This window comes from Prionailurus viverrinus, chromosome E2 (genome assembly GCF_022837055.1).
Source record: "Prionailurus viverrinus isolate Anna chromosome E2, UM_Priviv_1.0, whole genome shotgun sequence".
Lineage (NCBI taxonomy): Eukaryota > Metazoa > Chordata > Mammalia > Carnivora > Felidae > Prionailurus > Prionailurus viverrinus.
Genome location: NC_062575.1, coordinates 18,233,614 through 18,252,285, shown reverse-complemented (window position 1 = coordinate 18,252,285; position 18,672 = coordinate 18,233,614). Strand labels below are relative to the sequence as shown.

The following is an 18,672-nucleotide window of genomic DNA, read 5'->3' as shown; positions in this document are numbered from 1 at the left end:
CTGTTAAGCATGTTTTTAGAAACATCTGAAATTATTTTTGAGGTTTAGTAATCTATTTGTTATTAGTTTCTTAGGCTTGTAAAGCTTCTAATGCTGTAGAATATTAATACTGACTATTATGATATTGATAAACATTGATAATGATCATCTTTCTAGTTTTTTGATTCCCATGATACTACTTTGATGACCTACCACATTAGAATTTGAGAGGGAAGTAGAATACTGATAGATCGTGATAGCAGAGGTAATGATAACTGATGCGTCTGCATTCAACTATTTACATTTTTAATGCGATTTGAAATTTTAATAAACTGCGGTTTATCTGGTTTTTGAAACAAGAACCCTATGCCTCAAATGACAGCAGTCGCCAGTCATGACTGAGGTAAAAGAAGTATTTTATGAGTCCTAAAAATGAACTTAAAAAGAAAAAAGTTTTCCATCTACTAAAAGCTGTGTTTTAATTTGGGGCTACCATTAATCAAAATACCTTATCTTGAATACACTTTATTTTTGTACTTGTTTGTACTTGTTTTCAAATCTGTAGTGATGTTTACATAGCTGTCTCCCTTACTAGATGGGGCATTCTGTGAGGGCAGGGTTCTTGCTTCATTTGTTACTGTATTTTTTAGTGGCTAGCCTAATTACTGACACATGGTACGTAGCTAAAGATATTCATTGTGTTGAATTGAATTGAACTAGAGATACTTAACTTAGTTGGGAGAAGAGAGAGAAAAATAATCTCAGTCTTTAGATAATTGAAGGATCCTCATGTGGAAGAGATTAGGTTTTTTTCTTTTAAAAAAAAAATTTTTTTTAATGTTTATTTTTGACAGAAAGAGAGAGAGAGAGAGACAGAGCATGAGCGGGGGAGGGGAAGAGAGAGAGGGAGACACAGAATCTGAAACAGGCTCCAGGCTTCGAGCTGTCAGCACAGAGCCCGACACGGGGATCAAACTCACAGACCGCGAGATCATGACCTGAGCCGAAGTCGGACGCTCAACCGACTGAGCCACCCAGGCGCCCCAAGATTAAGTTTTTTTCTGTATGGCTTCAGTGGGTAGGCAAACCAATGGTGGAAGTTTCAAGAAGTTTGTAAATGTTGAGTTGTCTAAAGCTAGGTAGCACTGTCTCAGGAGGTACTGAATCTATCACCAGAAGATTCATTTGTGGCTGGTTAACTATGGAAATAATTCAAGTATTTAATTGTTCATTTATTTCTTTACTTATTTATTCAAACATATATTGAGCACACACTGCTCTAGGTGTTGGATATTAAGACAGAATAAATCATAATTCCGCCCTTAGGGAACTCAGACCCAGCAAGCAAACGGAAGTATTAGCAAGGATTACAACCCAGGGTGCCAAGAGGTTGTTATAGAGGTGTAATGGTAATACCCTGCAGAGAGTTGACAGGAAAGGTTGCCGAGGAGGTGACTTTGGAGTAGAGTTGACCAGACAGACAGAAAGAGAGGAGTCCTAAGCAGAAGGAACAATACATGCAAAAGCTCAAAAGTTAAACTTTTTAGAACACAGTAGTGGTATTTCATTTGGATTATGTGGCCTCAAAATACCCTCCAATCCTAAGATTCTGTGTGCTAGCTCTTTAACTTAGTGTTTTTTTTTCACTTTCTGGCAGATATTATGTGTATGTGTGTGTTTCAGTTGTCAAAAAACAGTAACCTTCTTCTTTGATTTTTGTTCATAGTCAAGTTCATCCGAGAAGTAACACCATATATCAAGAAGCCATCATTAGTATCAGATCTACCGTGGGAAGGTGCATCTCCTCAGTCACCAAGCTTTAGTGGCAGTGAGGACTCTGGTTCTCCAAAACACCAGAACAGCACCAAGGACAGGAAGGTCATCCCTCTCAAAATGTGCTTTGCTGCTAGAAACCTAAGCATGCCGGATCTGGAAAACAGGTGAGCTGTACCTAAGAAGAACATCATTTACAGCTTTATAAACTTAAGGACATGTTGCAATATAACTTATGTATATTTTTAATAATATGACTGTTGACTAAATTATACAGAGGAAAACATCAGCCTGAGATGAGTGAATAATCTTTGGAGTTCCATATTTAAATTACTTCACACACATTATGTACATGTACTTATATAGAAATATTTTGGAAAAACAGGCAGGAAATTTAATGGTGGTTACTACCAGGGAGTGAAATAGGATTAGAAGGTAGGAGAGGAAGGGCTTCTGCTCTTCATTTTATATTTTCTGGAGTGTTAGTACTTCTCTCACTATGAAATTACTTTATAATTTTAAAAAATCTTGTTAAATTTTTTTAAATGTCCCCTTAGATGGAAACTCCTTTTATAGTGGCTAGTGTATAGAGTCAGAGATCTGATCATAGGTATGGCTGCATCAACTAGCAATGTCACCCTGGCAAGTTAATGTCTCTTCAGTTTCCATATTATTTTTTTAAAGTTTATTTATTTTTGAGAGAGAGAGAGTGCAATTGAGGGAGGGACAGAGAGAGAGGGAGACAGAGGATGCAGAGCTGGCTCTGTGTTGATAGCACAGAGCCTGATGTGGGGCTCGAACTCATGAACTGAACTGTGAGATCATGATGTGAGCTGAAGTTGGATACCCAACTGACTGAGCCACCCAGGCGCCCCTTGAGTTTCCTTATTTGTAAAAAGAGAGAGCTGGATTGAATAATTTTTTTTAAGATTTTATTTTCAGGTAATCTCCACACCAAATGTGGGGCTCACACAGCCCCAAGACCAAGAGTTACATGCTTCACTGCCCAAGCCAGTCAGTGCCCCCAATCTAATTTTAAAGCAACCAATGTAATTACTGATTCAGTATCAATGTTAATTTATTTATTTTTTGAGAGAGAGAGAGAGAGCAGAGGAGTGGTGGGGGGGGGGGGGTGGACAGAGGATCTGAAGCAAGCTCTGTTCCACACTGATGGCAGAGAACCCCATATGGGGCTCGAACTCACAAACTGTGAGATCATGACCTGAGCTGAGGTTGGACGCTTAACAGACTGAGCCACCCAGGCACCTCTGGATTGGATAATTTCTTTTTTCTTTTTTTTAAATTTATTTATTTTTAAGAGAAAGAGAGAGAGAACAAGGGGGGGAGGGACAGAGAGAAAGGGGGACAGAGGATCCTAAGCAGACTCTGCACAGACCGCAGAGAGGCCTGATGGGGAGCTTGAACCCACAAACTGTGAAATCATGACCTGAGCCGAAGGCAGCTGCTTAACCGACTGAGCCACCCAGGCTCAGTTTGCTTTCTCTTAAAAGTTCAAGATATTATAGAAATTGTTTCGAGTTACATATAGGTTTATTTTTGAAAGATTGTGTGCATGTTAAATCATATCTAAATACAGTAAACGTTAGTCTCTACTGAAATGCTCTATTTTTTTCATAAAGTAAGAATTTAATTTGTAAAGAATCACTTCTGCCTCTTAAGCCAAAATTAATTTTTTTCTTCAAATGAGATATACTTATATAGAGCCTTTGGTTAATCATGGACCTAAAAAAATTAGTAGGGACCACAAAGAAGGAACTAGAATAGAGAAACATTGTGATAAAGAGCGAACAGCAACTAAATTTATCAACTGGTTGTCAGGCTGACCAAAGTTTTCAGGCTAAGTCTCTTCATTGTAAATCGTTTCTGAGAATGAGAATAGACATTTGTTGTCTTAGTCTGTTTTGGCTGCTGTAACAAAATACCATAGACTGAATGGCTTATAAACAACAGAAATTTATTTTTCACATTTCTGGGACAGGATAGGAATCTAAGATAAGGCGCTGGCAGATTCAGTGTCTGGTGAGGGCCAGCTTCCTGATTCATAGGTGGCTATCTTCCTGCTATGTCCTCACACGGCGGAAGAGTCTAGAGAGCTCTCTGGGTTCTCTCTTATAAGAACACTTATCCCATTCGTGAAGTCTCTGCTGTCATGAACTTATCACCTCCCAAAGGCCCCAAGTCCTAATATTATCACATTGAGGGTTACGGTATTAACATATGAATGTGGGGGGCACAAGCATTCAGTCTATAGCACCCTTAGTGCTGCTGATATAGCTGGATATTAGAGAAAAAAATAAAGTATTATAAAGTTTCTGTAGAACTCTGTGGTGTCGGGAGTGGGGAGAAAAAGAAGGAGGAAGGTGATGTGACTTGGCTGTATTATTGAAGGTTGTGCTACTTTATCTTCTACCTAGACATCTTTTTTTTTTAAATTTTTTTTTCAATGTTTATTTATTTTTTTTTGGGACAGAGAGAGACAGAGCATGAACGGGGGAGGGGCAGAGAGAGAGGGAGACACAGAATCGGAAACAGGCTCCAGGCTCTGAGCCATCAGCCCAGAGCCTGACGCGGGGCTCGAACTCACGGACCGCGAGATCATGACCTGGCTGAAGTCGGACGCTTAACCGACTGCGCCACCCAGGCACCCCTACCTAGACATCTTTTAGAGCTCATTAAAACTTGGGGCTACATTCTCTGTAGCATAAATGGTAAATGCTAAAGACATTGGGTGCATGATCAAGTTTGAAATAGGCCTTCAGAACCAATTGGAGAGGGCAGTTTGGGATACAAGAATTGTATTACACCTTGCTCTTCAGTAAAATGTGTCAGTCTTCTGAACCGTGTTATAAAATACAAGGAAAGGTCTTAAAAGATTCAGGCGATTGCAGATTCTCAGTCTTAATGCTGCAAAGTAATTTGTTTTTCATATTACTTGAAATACTAAAATTTGTAGATAGTTTGCTTTTTATAAAATATAAATTGGAAGAGATTCAAAGTTATTTCTATATCACTCTTACTTGCATTTCAGTGTGTGCTGTCTAGACAAAAAGAGAAGAAGTAGAATTACAAGTACCTGGCAAGATTATGCATAACTTCAGTTATGTCCACAAGAATGTGAACATCTATCTTGTATGTCTTAGCAGTCAGAACTGCTAAGTGTTCAGAACCCATTAACTAATTAGATAGAAGTTAGGATGATGGGCTTTGTAACTTTAGCCAAGCTATTTGTTTTCTGTAAACCTTGGTTTCCTCCTATATAAAATGAAAGCTTATGTGCAGATTAAATAAGAGAATGATTGTAAAATTGACATAGTAAGCTTTCAGTATACTATTATTATAGGGGCCATGTCCTTAGGACCTTAAATACATCCCTTAATTCCCCTGTCTTGTTTTCTCTGTCTGTAAAATTGACATAATAACGCTTGCTCAACTAGAGTCTTTTAGAACTACTTCAAGGATAAATAAGATAATATCTATAAAATCACTTGAAGCCCTTTGATCCTTAAGTTTATCTTAGCTCTGTCACAGGAAAATGTCATGACAAGTAACATAGCTGCAACATTTAAAGGCATGTTAAAAAATAGTCCATTGTGGTAACAGTAAAAACAGGTCTCGTTAGGACATCTGTGAGCAAAACATTTATCAAGTTGCAGTTTTATATAACTGACCATATTTCTGTTTGAAAACTTTAATCTTCAACACAGTCTCTTGTAAAACTCAGAGCAAGAAATAGGCCTGAATGTTCCTAATGTGGAAAATACTTAATATGGTTTTTAAACCCTTGGTAGGAATGTGGTTTCCCATCTTTTTTTTTTTTTTTTTTTTTTTTTTTTTTTTTTACTAACATTTTATTGTGGAAAATCTTCCAGCATGTAGCAAGGTCAGAAGAATTCTATAGTCAACATTCATTTTCCCACCACCTAGATTCTCCATGAACATTTTACTATACTTGCTTTAGCACAGATTGACCCATCTATCCATCTATTACTCCCTCTTACTTTTTTTTGGATACACTTCAAAGTGAATTGCAGATAATATATTTCCCTCCTAAATACTGAAGCATGAATATAAATAAGTAGTTGGGTGATTCATTGTAGTTTTTTTTTTCCTTTTGAGGAAATATTTACATATAATAAAAGGCACAAGTCATAAACTTTGACAAGTGGATATAGTTTTGTAACCCAAGCATATCAGGATAAAGAACATCGCCATCACCCTGGAAAGTCTTCTTGTGCCCCTTCTCAGTCAATTCTTTCTCCTACCTTTGAAGGTTACCACTGTTCTGACTTTCTAGTATAGATCAGTTTTAACTATTCTAAAACTTTGTATAAATGTAATTATATGTACTCTTGTGGTAGAATTATTTTACTCAGCCTAAAGTTTTTGAGATTCATTTATCGTGTTGCATATATCAAAAATTTTTTATCCTTTATTGCTGAATGATATGGTGTTATATGAATATATCACAGTTTCGTTGTCTATTTTCCCATTGATGGGAGTTAATGTTAATAAAGTTAGAGTTTAGCAGTTAACTCCAGTTCAGAGTTAATGTTAATTAATATTAATAGTTACTGTGAATATTTTTGTACACCCCTTTATAGACGTATATTTTCATTTTTCTTGAGTAAATTCCTAGGTGTGGAATTGCAGGGTCTAAGAGTTTAGTTTTGGGGGTGCCTGGCTAGCTCAGATGGTAGAGCATACGACTCTTGGTCTTGGGGTTATAGGTTCAAGTGTCACACTGGGTGTAGAGATTATTAAAAATAAAATCTTTAAAAGAAACAGGTTTAGTTTTCTAAGAACTGCTAGACTTTTTTCCCAAAGTGATTGTGCCATTTAAATGAATACTATTATCAATAAATTAATACTGTATTAACAAATTAAATACACCAGCAGTATATGAGAGGTTTTGTTGTTCCACATCCTCACCAACATTGGTGGAGTCAGTCTTTTTAATATTAACTGTTCTGGTGGTATGTAGTGGAATCTCTTTTTGGATCATCTTTCATTTCGGCATAAAGTTTATTTGACATGAGAGGGGAAACATCCTTTTTTTCTGTTTTACTACCTTGATTTAGTTTCAACATCTAGACCTGAAAAAAGTGCTGATCATCAGAATGAGTAAATAAGGAGGAGGAAGTTTGTTCTCAAGACCTCACTAGATGCTTCTGATAGTTTTAGGCAGTTCATTTTGGGAAGTGAAAGCTAAATAAATAATGATAAAGTCCAGAGAGAGAACACGAGCCCATTCTTTCACAAACGGCATTGTGGGCAGTACGGAGTTCAGCACGGACAAGATGTTCTCAAATGCTGCTCTTCAGGGAACCTGGGTGGCTCAATCAGTTGAGCGTCCAACTCTGGGTTTTGGCTCAGGTCACAGTTCTTGAGTTCAAGCCCCGTGTGGGGCTCTGTGCTGGCAGTGTGGAGCCTGCTTGGGATTCTCGGTCTTCCTCTTTTCTGCCCCTCCCCCACTTGCGCTTGCTCTTTCTCTCTGAAAAATAAAATAAAATAAACATTTTTTTTAAATGCTACTTTTCAGAAATATAAATCTTTAACCTTGAGTTGTTTCACAAAGTCTTGGTCATCTTCACATTGGCTATTTTCCATGTAAAAGCTAAATTTTGGCTTTATGACCTATAAAACAATATGATTGTTACTGAATAAAATATGTTATCTCCAAGACTTTACTAAAAGAAGAAATAGGCAGGCTAGACTTACAGAATCCTATGTTCCGGTGTACCTAAACATTGATTTGATTCATCTGATCGAAATGTACTTGCATTTCTCAGGAAATCCTCAGTGGTTTGATTAGAAGCCAAAACTTTTCACACTGTAGCTGTCTCCTCCTCTCTCCTGCAGGCTGAACAATTACTGGCAGACTGCCTTCAAATTTTTATTAGCAGAGTTTTCATTCGAGTTTTTCTTTTCTTTTTTTTTTTTTTAAATTTGTTTTTTTCCAACGTTTATTTATTTTTGGGACAGAGAGAGACAGAGCATGAACGGGGGAGGGGCAGAGAGAGAGGGAGACACAGAATCGGAAACAGGCTCCAGGCTCTGAGCCATCAGCCCAGAGCCCAGAGCCCGCGGGGCTCAAACTCACGGACTGCGAGATCGTGACCTGGCTGAAGTCGGACACTTAACCGACTGCACCACCCAGGCGCCCCTCGAGTTTTTCTTTTAAAACAGTAGTAGACTTTCTGAAATACTTTGTCTCCTTTATCAGTTCTGGGGCTCCTTTTCCAAAGACAAAGTCTTCTGCATCCTAGAATCCTCAGTCCTGTTTTGGAGTCTCTTTTCAGTTTCTTGTAAGTTAATTTTCTATTTCACAATCTGTTCTTAAGAAACACTTAGGTTTCAGGGACACCTGGGTGGCTCAGTCAGTTGAGTGTCTGACTTTGGCTCAGGTCATGAACTTGCGGTTTGTGGGTTTGAGCCCCACATTGGGCTCTCTGCTCACAGCTCAGAGCCTGGAGCCTGCTTCAGATTCTGTGTCTCCCTTTCTCTCTGCCACTCCCCTCCCCTGCTCGCTCTCTCTCTCTCTCTCTCTCTCTCTCTCTCCAAAATAAATAAACATTTAAAAAAATACAAAAAAAAAAAAACCCCACTTAGATTTCTCTTTTCATGAAAAATTGGTGCTCCTGCCTTATAAACTAATGTACTGTCTGTTTTCATCTTTTTCCAGCCTAGTGGGCCTAGTATCTTATCCTGTTTAATCAGGTTTAGTTTTATTTTATAACAGATTTATTTTCCATTCTTCCAGTTATTAATAACTAGGATCTTTGGCATCAGGATTTTTAGAGTTTAGACTGTGTCGAAGGAGTCTGAGAGACTGTCCCAGAAACAGTATGAAGTGTAAAGGCTTTTTCAGAAGGTGAACATTTTGTGCCTAGAGAAGGATGAACAGATTCCTATCTTTAGTACTAAGTAGGTCAGTAGGAGGAGTGAAATTTCTCGTCATGGTTTTGCGACCAAACTTTTTAGCATGTGTTTAAAGGATGTTAAGCTGGTTACAGTGTCAAAGCAGCCAGGTGGAAATAAATGGCCCTGAACAACCGACCTGACAGAAGGACTGAATTAGGGACATCACTGGCTCTTCTACCAGTTGAGTGGGATGAGAGCGGATATGAATCTTTTGCTGGGTTGAGGGTGGGGCAGTCACTGGCTGCTGGGTGTGGGAAATGCTGGAAGAGACTTTCAGCCAGCCTCTTCATTTTAGTTGTGTGTTTTACTCCCACTCCCAGAGGTAACTGGTGCCTCTAATTTGTTCCTCCTCTTCAGTGTTCTGTAATATGGATTGGCTGGGATTTTACTCTCCCCATTTTTCTTAAGTCTGCTAAGTCATTTCACTCCTCTTTCTGTTTGCCAGCCTCCAAAATTTTGTTGTAGTTGCTCTTCCCTGTTCTTTCTTGTAGGATTATGCTCTTTATTTTTATTTATTTTTATTTTTAAGTGTATTTATTTACTTGAGAGAGACAGAGACAGCATGAGTAGGGGAGGGGCAGAGAGGGAGAGAGAGAGAATCCCAAGGACGCTCCGTACTGCTAGTACAGAGCCTGACGCAGGGCTTGAACTCACGAAACCATGAGATCATGACATGAGCCAAAACCCAAGAGTCAGACGCATAACTGACTGAGCCACTCAGGCACCCCAGGATTATGCTTTTTATTTATTAAAAACATTTTTAATGTTTGTTTATTTACTATTAAAATTTTTTTTAATGTTTATTTTTGAGAGAGAGAGAGAGAGAGAGAGAGAGAGAGAGACGGAGTGTGAGTGGACAAGGGGCAGAGAGAGAGGGAGACGCAGAATCTGAAGCAGGCTCCAGGCTCTGAGATGTCAGCACAGAGCCCGATGTGGGGCTTGAACCCACGAACCGTGAGATTATGACCTGAGCCAAAGTCAGATGCTTAACTGACTGAGCCACCCCGGTGCTCCTCTTTATTTATTTTGAGAGAGAGAGAGAGAGAGAGAGAGAGAGAGAGAGTGCACACAAGCAGGGGAGGGGCAGAGACAGAGAGAAGGACAGAGAGAATCCCAAGTAGGCTCCACACAGTCAGCGCACACCCTGACATGGGGCTTGAACCCATGAAATATGAGATCATGACCTAAGCTGAAACCAAGAGTTGGATGCTCAACTGACTGAGCCACCCAGGTGCCCCAGGATTATGCTGTTTAAAAGTCCCCTTTAGAGTCTCCTGGCTGGCTCAGTCAGTAGAGCATGTGACTCTTGATCTTGGGGTCGTGAGTTCGAGCCCCACAGTGGGGGTAGAGATTACTTACAATCAGTCTATCAATCACTCCCCTTTAAAGTTTGCTGATGACTTCTTAGATACAGCACCAAGAGCACAATACAGAAAACAAAAAAAATTGATAAGTTGAACTGCATGAAAATTAAAAACTTCTGCTCTGAAAAAAGACACTTGTAATCGGGTCTCCAGGAAAACAGAAATAGTAGGATAGATGATGGGTGGATAGATGGATAGGTAGATGGATGGATGGTTGGGTGGTTGGTTAGATGAATGGATGGTTGGATGGATAGAGAGGTAGATAGATTATAGGAATTGGCTTAGTGCACTATGAAGGCCAGTCCTATGATCTGGTGTCTACAAGCTGAAGAACCAGGAAAGCCATTGGTGTAATTCAGTCTGAGTCCAAAGGCCCAAGAACCCAGAGTGCAAGTGTGCAAGAGCAGGAGAAGATGGATGTCCCAATTCAAGCAGAAAGCAAATTCACCCTTCTTCCACATTTTTGTTCTATTCATGCCCTGACTGGATTGGATGATGCCTACTCATGTTAGTAAGGGCCATTTTCTTTCTTTTTTAAAAAATATTTATTTATTTATTAATGTTTATTTTATTTATTTATTTTTTTTTTTGAGAAACAGAGACAGGGCGTGAGTGGGGGAGGGACAGAGAGAGAGGCAGACACAGAATCCGAAGTAGGTTCCAGGCTCTTAAGCCATCAGTACAGAGCCTGATGTGGGGCTCAAACCCATGAACTGAGATCATGACTTGAGCCAAAGTCAGATGCTTAACCAACTGAACCCCCCAGTCACCCCTTATTTTTTTTAAGAGAGCACAAGCAGGGGAGGGACAGGGAACGTAAGGACAGAAGCTCCAAAGTGGGCTCTGTGCTGACATCAGACAGCCTGATGCAGGGCTCAAACTCATGAACCACAAGATTATGACATAAGTTGAAATTGGACACTTAACCCACTGAGTTACCCAGGCACCCAAGGCCATTTTCTATTGATAATGCTACTTTCTTCCAGAAAAATCCTCACAGACACACCCAGAAATAATGTTTTGCCAGAAATCTGGGCATCCTTTAGCCCAGTTAAGGTGACACATAAAACTAATCTTCACCCACTGTTAAGAGAATGAAAAGATAAGCCACAGATTAGGAGAAAATCTTTTGTGAAATACGTATCAGATAAAGGACTGGTATCCAAAATATACAAATAATTCTTTTTTTTAATGTTTTTTATTTATTTTGAGAGAGAGAGAGAGAGAGAGAGAGAGAGAGAGAGAGAGAGAATGTACAAGCAGGGGAAGGGCAGAGAGAGAGAGAGGGAGAATCCTAGGCAGGCTCCACGCATCAGACGTGGGGCTTGAACTCACAAATCATGAGATCATGACCTGAGCCAAAATCAAGAGTCAGACTCTAACTGACTGAGCCACCCATGTGCCCCTCAAAGAATTCTTAGAACTCAACAGTAAGAAACCAACCCAATTAAAAATGGGCAACAGATCTGAACAGACACCTCACAAAGAAAAAATGCAGATGGCAAATAAGAATATGAAAGGTGCTGGGGCTCCTGGGTGGCTCAGCTGGTTGAGCATCCAACTTTGTCTCAGGTCACAATCTCACAGTTCATGGGTTCAAGCCCTGCATCAGGCTCTGTGCTGACAGCTCAGAGACTGGAGCCTGCTTCATATTCGGTGTCTCCCTCTCTCACTGCCCCTCCCTCTCTCTCTCTCTGTCTCTTTCTCTCAAAATAAATAAACATGGGGGCGCCTGGGTGGCGCAGTCGGTTAAGTGTCCGACTTCAGCCAGGTCACGATCTCGCGGTCCGTGAGTTCGAGCCCCGCGTCAGGCTCTGGGCTGATGGCTCAGAGCCTGGAGCCTGTTTCCGATTCTGTGTCTCCCTCTCTCTCTGCCCCTCCCCTGTTCATGCTCTGTCTCTCTCTGTCCCAAAAATAAATAAACGTTGAAAAAAAAAATTAAAAAAAATAAATAAATAAACATGAAAAAAATTTTTTTAAAGAATATGAAAGGTGCTCAACTTCCTATGTGATCAGGGAATTGCAAATTAAAACAAGGAGATACCACAATACGCATAAAATCCGAAACACTGACCAGTACCAAATGCTGGAGAGAAATGTAGAGCAATGGGAACTCATTCATTGTTGGCAGGAATAAAAAATGGTACAGAGACTTTGGAAGACAGTTGGCAGTTTTGTACAAAGCTAAACATAGTCTTACTCTATGACCTAGCAGTTGTGCTCCTTGGTATTTACCCAAAGGAGTTGAAAACTTATGTTCTCACAAAGACCTGCACACAGATGTTTATAGAAACTTTATTCATAATTGCCAAAACTTGAAAGCAACCAAGAAGTCTTTCAGTAAGTGAATGGATAAAAAAAATTGTGGTACATCCAGACATTGAAATATTATTCAGCAATAAAACAAAAACAATAAGCCCTTAAGCCAAAAAAGACATGGTGAAACCTTAAATGCATATTGCTAAGTGAAAGAAGCCAGTCTGAAAAAGCAACATACTGTGTGATTCCATGGAGATGGTAAAATGATTAGTGGTTGCTGGAAGTCAGGGCCAGGGCCTGAATGATGGAGGAATCAATAGGTGGAGCAAAGGGGATTTTTAGAGGAGTGAAATTATTCTCTATCAGTAATGGTAGAGATATGCCATACATTTGTCAAAACTCACAATATACAACACAAGGAGTGAACTGGGATTTTAGTTCCTAATATTGTATCTGTATTGAGGGGCGCCTAACTAACAATTCTTAGGGGCACCTGGGTGGTCCAGTCAGTTGAATGTCTGATTTTGGTTTAGGTCATGATCTCATGGTCTGTGAATTCAAGTCAAGTCCCTCCTCGGGCTCTGTGCTGACAGCTCAGAACCTGGAGCCTGCTTCGGATTTTGTATCTCCCTCTTTCTCTGCCCCTCCCCCTCTTGTGCTTTGTTTCTCTGTCTCTCTCTTTCTCAAAAAATAAATAACATTAAAAAAATTTTTTTGAAGGAATATTGTATCAGAATTGACTCATCATTTGTAACAAACGTACCCTACTAATGCAAGATGTTAATATTAAGGTATATTATGGAGAGGCAAAGAGGGGTATTTGGGAGTTCTCTATACTTCTTATTCATTTTTTTATGTAAACCTACTACTGCTAAAAGAAAAAGTCCGTTAAGTTTTTCAGAAATCCCCTTTAATTGTATTTAGTGGGATTTCAGGAAGGAATAGACTAAATGTGTGTGCTGCTCAATTGCTGTGGTATATAGGGAGTTCTAGAAATACTGGAAATACTTTTTTTTTTTTAAGATTAGTATAAGTAATAAAGAAAATATAAAACAGCTTGCTTTGCATTTATATTCACACATTAATAATCTAGGATTGTATTTTATAGATAACTACTTGTCATTAAGTAAATTTACTCTAAAATAAGTTTGGCTACTTTAATGATTAGACGAGCAGTTTCTCTGAATAATACAATTATTAACTCATCCAAAGAAGTAAAATAGAAATTATTCTACCTTTTAGTGTAATAGTTTATTGCTATTGAGTATAATGTACTGTTTTAGATCTTCGTCCCATAACAGATGTATAGCTATTTTTCTTCTAGAGAATATAATCCATTTTTTAGACAATAAATATCTTGAAGGGGTCCCTGGGTGGGTCAGTCGGTTGAGCGTCCGACTTCGGCTCATGTCATGATCTCGTGGTTCGTGAGTTCAAGCCCCATGTTGGGCTCTGTGCTGACAGCTGGGAGCCTGGAGCCTGCTTCAGATTCGGTGTCTTCCTCTCTCTGCCCCTCCCTGCTTGTGCTCTCTCTCTCTCTCTCTCTCAAAAATGAAGAAACATTAAAAAAACATTTTTTTAATAAAAAATAAATAAATACCTTAAATACCATGACAGCAACAATTGATATCGTGAAAAATAACATCAAAAATAATAAATAATAAATAATAAATATGATAAAATAACGTGAAGTACTAGATAAAGGTCAATATGAATACTAAGGTATTTGTTTATCTTCCTCTTTCTACTTTTGCTGCCTTTTAGGATGGATGAATTCCTCCTATCTAGGAGTCTGTCCTCCTGGTGAGCTCTGTGTAGATTTTCTTGGGTCCAGTTAAATCTCCCCAGGCCATTTCTCTCTCTACTGTAATCCATCTTACATGCTACCATAAGATTATTTCTGATTAATTTATTTTACAGTTTTTAATTGTGGGAAAATACACATAACATAAAATTTACCATCTTAACCATTTTTTTGAAGTTTATTTATTTTTGAGAGAGAAAGAATATGAGTGGGGGAGGGGCAGAGAAAGAGAGGGGAGAGAGGGGATCCCAAGGAGGCTCCACACTGTCAGCATGGAGCTGTACATGGGGCTCGAACTCAAGAACCACGAGATCATGACTTGAGCTGAAATCAAGAGTTGGACTCTTAACTGACTGAGCCTCCCAAACTCCTCCCCTCTTAACCATTTTAAGTGTATATATAGTACCACAATCTCAAGAACTTTTTCATCTTGCAAAACTAAAACTCTATACCTATTAATTAGACAACAACTTCCTATTCCCCCCTCTTCTAGCAACTACCATTCTAGTTTTTGTTTCTATGAGTTTGACTACTATAGATACTTCATATAAAGTGCACTCATACAATGTTTCTCCCGTAGTGGCTGGCATATTTCATTTAGCACAATGTCCTCAAGGTTCACCCATGTGGTAGCTTATGTCAGAAGTTCCTTCCTTTTTCAGGCTGCATAATATTCCATTGTTTATATAATACCACATTTTGTTTATCCTTCCCATCGGTGGACATTTGGGTTGTTTTTACCTTTTGGCTATATGAATGATGCTGCTATAAACATGGATGTACAGATACCTCATAAAATTATTTTTTAATTGTTTTGATATGTTGAGGATTCCACATTGTTTACCTATTAGTATCCAGACTTAACCTACTACTCAAACCCCCTAAATTTTGGTCTCAAGCTACTTCTCACTGTATGTAGTTATAGGATAGGAAATCAAATAAATAAATTCATTAAAACTGTAACTAAAAGAAAAGCAAATAGCTTATGACTTGCTATCTAAAGATTTTTTTTCTGACGAGTATGAAGTTTCTAGTATGGGCTTAAGTGAAGTTTTGATTGTTCCCAGATTTTATGTTGTGGCTATTTTCTAGAACTTCTTGGTCTTTTGGCTATTGCCCTAGAACTTTGAAGGCATATAAAACATGGATAGACTGATAACTAGATGACTAACTCTAGTGGGAGGGCAAGTGAATAGATAGGTGAATAGGTAATATAAGGTAGATGTGTTTAAAACCTGCTTCAGGGGCACCTGGGTGGCTCAGGCGATTAAGCACCCAACTTCAGCTCGGGTCATGACCTCATGGTCAGTGAGTTCGAGCCCCATGTTGGGCTCTGTGCTGACAGCTCAGAGCCTGGAGCCTGCTTCAGATTCTGTGTCTCCCTCTCTCTCCTCTCCTCTCCTCTCCCGCTCACACTCTGTCTGTCTCTCTCTCTCTCTCAAAAATAAATAAACATTAAAAAAAATAATAAACAAATAAAACCTGCTTCAAAGCAGGACACTAGCTCAGTAAGTGTGCCTCAGAGGTATAGAGTCCTCCCCTGCAGTCCTGTTTCACCCCTACCATCTTGCCTCTTTTAAACAAGAACTTCATAGTAATCACAGTCCTTTATAGGAGCACTTTTTGTAACCTGTAATTTCTACCTTCCCCATTAGACAATAAGTCCAACGAGGATAGAGACTATTTTTTTTCTTTTTCACCACTGTGTCTCCAATGTCAGTGTCTCACACTAACTGACATATAGTAGGTGCTCAATAAATGTTTACTTAAGAAAGGACAGACTGACCAATTGACAGTGAATATTTGCCATATTAACTATGTCAAATTAAAATATTTGTAATCATAAAGGGTTTAGAAATGTGGCAAAAGAGAGGGGCGCAAACTTCAAGGCAGGAATGCTAGTATCATGTAAACTGCTTATCTTTGACAGGTGGTGTAGGATCTCATGACAGTGCTTCAAGGCAGGAAAAACTGTCTTCAGAAAGATGAAAGAATAAAAAGATCTGTCCTTGGTCAGTAGCAGTTGGTCAGTTTCTAACCCACCAAGAAGAACACTCCTAAGAGCTTTTTCTTTTTCCCATTTTGAAAGGTACATATGTTCCCCCATTAGAGCACAACGTTTATTTGGCTTTTAAAACTCATCTTGGCAAAAACTTTGACCAAACAGAAGAAAGCACTCAATAAGTTGCTTTCTAAGAAATTTGACCAATGTACTTGTAAAAAAATTTAGCAAATTCCTAAAGGTTACTTTTGAAGTATAGACTGTTCTCAGTTGAGCACTGACAAGTAATAGTCGTAGAGTTGAAGATATCTTAACTGGTTTTCTACTATGACTCAGTGGCTGATTTAATCATATAGTGTTACCCAGACACTAAAAAACAGTTTCAGATTTTCATAAAGATTCATATTCTTCAGTTATTTTCTCTTTTCTTTATTCCACATGGTGGAAATTTCAGTTCACTATTTGGCAGTCAGATGTATTTACCAAGCAATACCTTATACCAGAATTTTCTACATATTTAAAAAAATATCAATTCCTTCTTTACAATGTGCCTATGACATTCAACAAGCATGGTTTCCATTTCTTTGACATGGAAATTAAAGCAAAGTGAGGTGTTTTACTATAGGCCATACAATAGATTCCTTCATTTTAGGTCATTACGTTAACACACTAAAACAACAGACCCAGCAGTTAGTCTTTCTGATGATTATCTTTCCATATGTAGTTTTCTCTGGAATTGGGCCCTAAGGAATTAAGAGAAAGTATCTTTATTCTGGGATTTAAAATTAAAATAGATTTCCAGTTATGTATTTTGCACTCTGGCAGGTTTGATGACTTCTGATCTAGCTTACTGTTTGTTTTTTTTTTTCTTTTTCCACACAGATTGATAGAACTACATTCTCCTGATAGCAGGAACACGTTGATCCTACGCTGCAAGGATACAGCCACGGCACACTCCTGGTTCGTAGCTATCCACACCAACATAATGGCTCTCCTCCCACAGGTATTGGCTGAACTCAATGCCATGCTTGGTGCAACCAGTACAGCAGGAGGCAGCAAGGAGGTCAAGCACATTGCCTGGCTGGCAGAACAGGTGGGTTGACAGGCAGGGCAGGGTCGCCCTGGGTCACCATTCGGAGCCAAAGTATTTCCCCCATTTCATATATCTGTAATATTTATCATGCAGTCAGGTCCTGGATATCTAGCTTGCAGATCTTTTGTTTGTAGGTCTTGTGTTTCTCCTCCCTATCATTTAGTTATTTGTTGCTAATTATCACCTGCACCAGAAGAACTGACTGTCATGATAATCATCATTACAACATAACTAAAAAGATAGTCTTATTACCATCTCTGTCCTTAATGACAGAGGGTAATTTTCATGATTTTAGAGTAGGATCAGCAAAATTTTTCTGCAAAGGGCCAGACAATGTCACAACTACTTGACTCTGCAGTTGCAGCAAGAAAACAGTAGTAGACAGTATGAAAATGGAGAGGTGTGGCTCTGTTTCAATAAAACTTTATTTACAGAAACAGGTACTCAGCTGCATTTGGCCCATAGGCCCTAGTTTCACAACCCCTGTTCTAGTCTACTATCAGAGTTTCAGGGCCAGGAAGCTTACTCCCCTGATCTGAGAAAAGCATAAAATATGCAAATTATCTTATAAGCCATTCGACACAAATGTACAGTTGTCTTCCACAACTGCAAAATGAAAAAAGGAGAAACAAAACCTAAGGGGACATTGAGTAAAGGGAAAGGAAAAACTTAATCCAAGTTAGATTAAATCCCATTTTGACAAAAGGGAGACTCTGAGTATACATGATGTTACAGTACATCCTTCTTCTTTTGAGTCTTTCACTGTCAGCTGGGGCAAAAGTTGTTGAAAAAGGAAGACTGGACTAAGGGTTCCAAGATGAGTGTTCAAGTGGTAGTTCTGGCTTTCACTGGTTTTAGATCTTTTTAAAGGTTTCTTCATCACTTTGAATCCTAAATCCCTCATGTGTGTCCAGGGGGGCAGGGATTATGTCAATATCAGCCCAGGAATATTTTGTTCTTTTGTTTTTGTTTTGTTTTAACTACAGTTTGTGAGGTCTGGCTTTCCACCTCAACAGGGTTCTGATTTGATAGATCTTTGGTGGGGCCTAGCAGTCTTGTTTGATAGCTTCCCAGGAGATTGTATAGAGACCAACTTTGGACTCTACTAATCTGTTTTTCTTATGACTCTAAAATTTTATAAACATTTCAGATAATAATTTATAATATATTAGAACACAGAATTAACACCGTGATAATTTTGAGGAAGTATAATTAGGATAACTAAGAAGAGAAGAAACTAATGAAAGTCATGGTATAAGTACTTTTGACTTTGAAAGTTTTAGTATTTTAGTTATGTTTATCATTGTTTCTAAAATTTTTTTAAGTTTTTTATTTTAATTTCAGTATAGTTAACATACAGTGTTATATTAGTTTCAGGTGTACAATATGGTGATTCAGCAATTCTATACATTACTCACTGCTCTTCATGGTAAGTGTACCCTTTAAACCCCATCAC

At 38.7% G+C, this 18,672-nt stretch overlaps 1 protein-coding gene across 1 annotated transcript in view; it reads left to right on the top strand.

Annotated features, from left to right (window-relative positions):
- The window catches only part of SNTB2 (syntrophin beta 2), a 108,579-nt gene that overhangs the window by 45,637 nt on the left and 44,270 nt on the right, over positions 1 to 18,672 (top strand). Inside the window, exons 2-3 of the mRNA XM_047835933.1 lie at positions 1,706 to 1,919; positions 17,006 to 17,216. Coding sequence (XP_047691889.1) covers positions 1,706 to 1,919; positions 17,006 to 17,216 — 425 coding nt within the window. The remainder of the gene's footprint in view (positions 1 to 1,705; positions 1,920 to 17,005; positions 17,217 to 18,672) is intronic.